This window comes from Tribolium madens, unplaced genomic scaffold (genome assembly GCF_015345945.1).
Source record: "Tribolium madens isolate multiple individuals breed KSU strain unplaced genomic scaffold, Tmad_KSU_1.1 Scaffold_7;HRSCAF=85;Tcas5.2_LG10, whole genome shotgun sequence".
NCBI classification, from domain to species: Eukaryota; Metazoa; Arthropoda; class Insecta; order Coleoptera; family Tenebrionidae; genus Tribolium; species Tribolium madens.
This window is the reverse complement of record NW_025401050.1, coordinates 10,084,688-10,088,253: the sequence shown is the minus strand read 5'-3', so window position 1 is coordinate 10,088,253 and position 3,566 is coordinate 10,084,688. Positions and strand designations below refer to the sequence as shown.

The window sequence follows — 3,566 nt, the reverse complement described above, 5'->3', positions numbered from 1 at the left end:
TTTAATTAAAACTTGATTTTTTAATTATAACTTCGAAACTATTAGTCGTAGAGAAAAAATAAAAACATTTGAAATTCTGAGACATTTTTACATGAACACGAATAACAATAAAACGTTTCCAAAGTGTAAAAATCTATAAAAAGTAAGTTTTTACAACAAAATCCGCTTAGTTTGTATTGCTGGTTGCCTACCTCATATTTTTTAATTTTATCAATGATAGCTAAAATATTTCTGCAAATTTGAACTACATACTTGCTTGATTTCGACGTGAAAAATCATGTTTTGGTAGTTTCAGGGTTGAAAATAAATTCCCTAAGTGACTTACTTATTAATTTTTTTGTTAAAACTTGAATTTTTTAACCATAACCTTGAAACTATTGATCGTATAAAAAAAATCAAAGCAAATTTAAAATTCTGAGACAAAAAAAAAATGAAAAAAAGTGGTTTGTGTATAGTTGGTTGCCTACCACATAATAAGGACAAAAAATTAATTTTTTAAAATTACCAGTCGTAGTTAAAAAATTATATGCAAAATCAAGTATTCTTAGTTTTTGGGTAGAAAACATTTTTATTGAAACTTTATTTTTTAAATATAACTTTGAAACTATTAGTCGTAGAGAAAAAATAAAAACAGATTTGACATCCTGAGACATTCAGAAACACAAATAACAATAAAACGTTTTCAAAGTGCAAAAATCTGGAAAAAGTAAGTTTTTACATCAAAAATTGCTTACTTTGTATTGTTGGTTGCCTACCTGGCAATACAAAAGTGATATATTTTCAAAACTATCAATGACAACTAAAATATTCTTACAAATGTAGGTTTTTTGGTTTATTTGAACATGAAAAATCATGTTTTGGTAGTTTCTGGGTTAAAAATAAATTCCCTAAATGGCTTAGGCGTTTTTGTTGAAATTTAATTTTTTTTTTTATCATAACCTTGAAACTATTGGTCGTATAAAAAAAATAAAAATTTAAAATTCTGAGAAGAATAATGAGAAAATGTGAGTTTTCTGTATTGTTGGTTGCCTTCCCTAGAATACAAAAAATTGAAATATTCTCAATATTAACAGTCGTAGTTAAAAAATTCTTGCAGATTTGAATTCCCTGATTGATACTTTAGCCAAAAATCGCGTTTTGGTAGTTTTAGGGTAAAAAATAAACTCCCTAAATCGCTTAGACGTTATATTTAGGATGTCAACATTATTTATAAAAAAGCCTCAAAATTGAGTAAATTACAACCTACGTCCACGGCGTCCGCCCTTCCTGCGCGTGGAGTCGCTGGGAATGGGTGTGACGTCCTCAATCCTCCCGATTTTCATATTAGACCTGGCCAGGGCCCTCAAGGCGCTCTGGGCCCCCGGTCCGGGGGTCTTGGTCTTGTTGCCCCCCGTCGCGCGCAACTTAATATGCAGGGCTGTGATCCCCAACGACTTGCACTTCTCAGCGACGTCCTACAACAGCCCCCTTAGTGACATAACCCCACTTTCGGCGACCACTCACCTGCGCGGCCAGCATAGCGGCGTAGGGCGAAGCCTCGTCTCTGTCGGCCTTGACCTTCATGCCCCCCGTGACCCGGGAGATGGTCTCGCGCCCCGACAAGTCCGTCACGTGGACGAAGGTGTCGTTGAAGCTGGCGAAGATGTGGGCGACGCCGAAGACTATTTCGCCCTCGCGGACTTGGGGCCCGAGGGAGACTTGGACCTCCTCTTTCTGGACTTTGCCTTTCCTGGGGGCCATTGTGCCTGAAATCGGGGGAAAAGTTGAGGTTAAGAGTGTTTGTGAGGAGGAGGGTTGGGGTTCTTGGGTTGTTTTCCGAGATCATCGGGCCGAAAAAGACGGTTTTTTGGGGGTTTGGGGGCATGGATGTGTTCGAGGGGGTTTGGGGTGGTACGCAGTGTGGGTATTTTTTGGCAAAATTGGGTTTTTTGGGGTAAATTTGGTAAAAATTGAACGATTGTGGACTTACAATGTGTTAAACACGGAGAAAACACTGTAGAGGGCGCTTGGGGAGTTGGGGAGTTTTTAGGTTTGGTTGTGTTGCCAATGTAAAAAAGTTACTAGGTACACAGTGGCGGCTCGTTGAGGCGAAAATTGGACGTTTTATTGTTTTAAAAGTGTTTTTTTCAAACCGGAAATAAAATGATCTTATTTTTTACATTTTTTTTACATTATTAGTAATAACAATAATAATAATAATAATAATAATAATAATAATAATAATAATAATAATACCACCACGCTGTTTGGCAGTTACAATGTTTTTATTCTGTTTTACTATATTTTTTTACGTTTTTTTACTTTTCTAAATCTCTTGAACCCTTAGGATTACAAATAGTTTAATTTTGGAAAGCGGGACCTTATGCCGCTGAGCCACCACCGCCGCCGACAATTTCAAAGTTTTCATTCAATATATTTTACACAAAATTTTTCAAAAATTTATTTTTCGCATTTTTACAATGTTTTTGTGCTTTATTAAGTCTTTTGAACATCCAAGAGTGCAAATGGACCATTTTGAAGTTTTTAATTTTTTCGATTTTTGTCGAAATTTTGGGCGATTTTCGGTACGCGGAGCGGTCTAATGCCAATAACTCCGGACTTATTAGAGATAATTTCTTATATCTGGTACCGTTGGAAAGAAAATTTAATTTTCTATAACATAAAAAAAAAGATCAGTGCTCTACGATAAATAGTTATCGAGAAAATTTCTGATAAAATAAAAAAATTCAAAAATATATATCTGCTTATAATTTCAAAACTGTTAGGAATTTTGCAGTTTTTTTGACGCCAGTCGATTCTCCGGAACATTTTACATAGGTTTACCTCAAAATATTGTATCATTGACACACAATATACTAATTAAAAAAAAGCAAAAATTTGTTAACATACCCCCCCCCCCTTAAAAAATTGTATTTTTGAACATGACTCCGATTCAATTAAAAAAAAACATTGAAGCTAGATCTAAAATTTTCAAAAACAAAAAAAAAATCATGTTTTTTTTTTACTAAAAGCGTACTTTTTACGCGAAATTTCGCTCAAAACGATGTTATTTTTGCATTTTTCAGCTAAAAACTCAAAAATAACGTAAAAAAACACCAAATGACGTGATTTAGGACTCGTTTTTGAGTGAAATTTGACAAAACAAACTGAAAATTGAACAATTTCGGTTGAAAATTATAATATTTAGGTATTTAACACATTCCTCAGTCAAAAAGGCACTTTTGTCTAGAAATTTCGCCCAAACAAGGCAAAATATTATGTAATTTTGGCTTTTTTCAAACATTTCTGCGTATTTTTAAGCTAAAACCTTTTTCTTTCATCAGAATATCAAGAAGTTGCTCCGGGTTATGGTTTCGGGTACAGAGCCATTTTTAGTTTTTTTCAAAAAAAATTCATATCTCAAAAACTATAAGTCCTAGCTCAAAGCGGTTTGTACAGGCGTGTTCTCCGGTTAATTTTACATATAGTGCAAGTTTTTCATAAGAATTAAAAATTTTTGATTTTTTTGTTAAAATCGGATATTTCTACCTTTATTTTTGACTTTCTTACTCAATATCTCAAAAACT

At 33.8% G+C, this 3,566-nt stretch overlaps 1 protein-coding gene across 1 annotated transcript; it reads right to left on the bottom strand.

Moving 5' to 3' along the window:
* Positions 1-1,172: 1,172 nt before the first annotated feature.
* LOC123009710 (40S ribosomal protein S14a) lies at positions 1,173-2,051 on the bottom strand. The gene is made up of 3 exons (XM_044406196.1): positions 1,970-2,051; positions 1,504-1,745; positions 1,173-1,454 (listed from the first exon to the last, which is right to left on the bottom strand). The coding sequence occupies exons 2-3, from the start codon at positions 1,738-1,740 to the stop codon at positions 1,236-1,238; spliced, it is 456 nt and encodes a 151-aa protein (XP_044262131.1). The 5' UTR covers positions 1,741-1,745; positions 1,970-2,051; the 3' UTR covers positions 1,173-1,235.
* Positions 2,052-3,566: the final 1,515 nt, after the last annotated feature.

What these genes read in the sequence shown, in the direction of transcription:
- LOC123009710 (XM_044406196.1), bottom strand. Translation starts at nt 1,740, where the DNA reads ATGGCCCCCAGGAAAGGCAAAGTCCAGAAAGAGGAGGTCCAAGTCTCC. An exon ending in CCGCTATGCTGGCCGCGCAG is followed by an intron (nt 1,455 to 1,503) that starts GTGAGTGGTCGC and finishes GGGCTGTTGTAG; the next exon opens with GACGTCGCTGAGAAGTGCAA.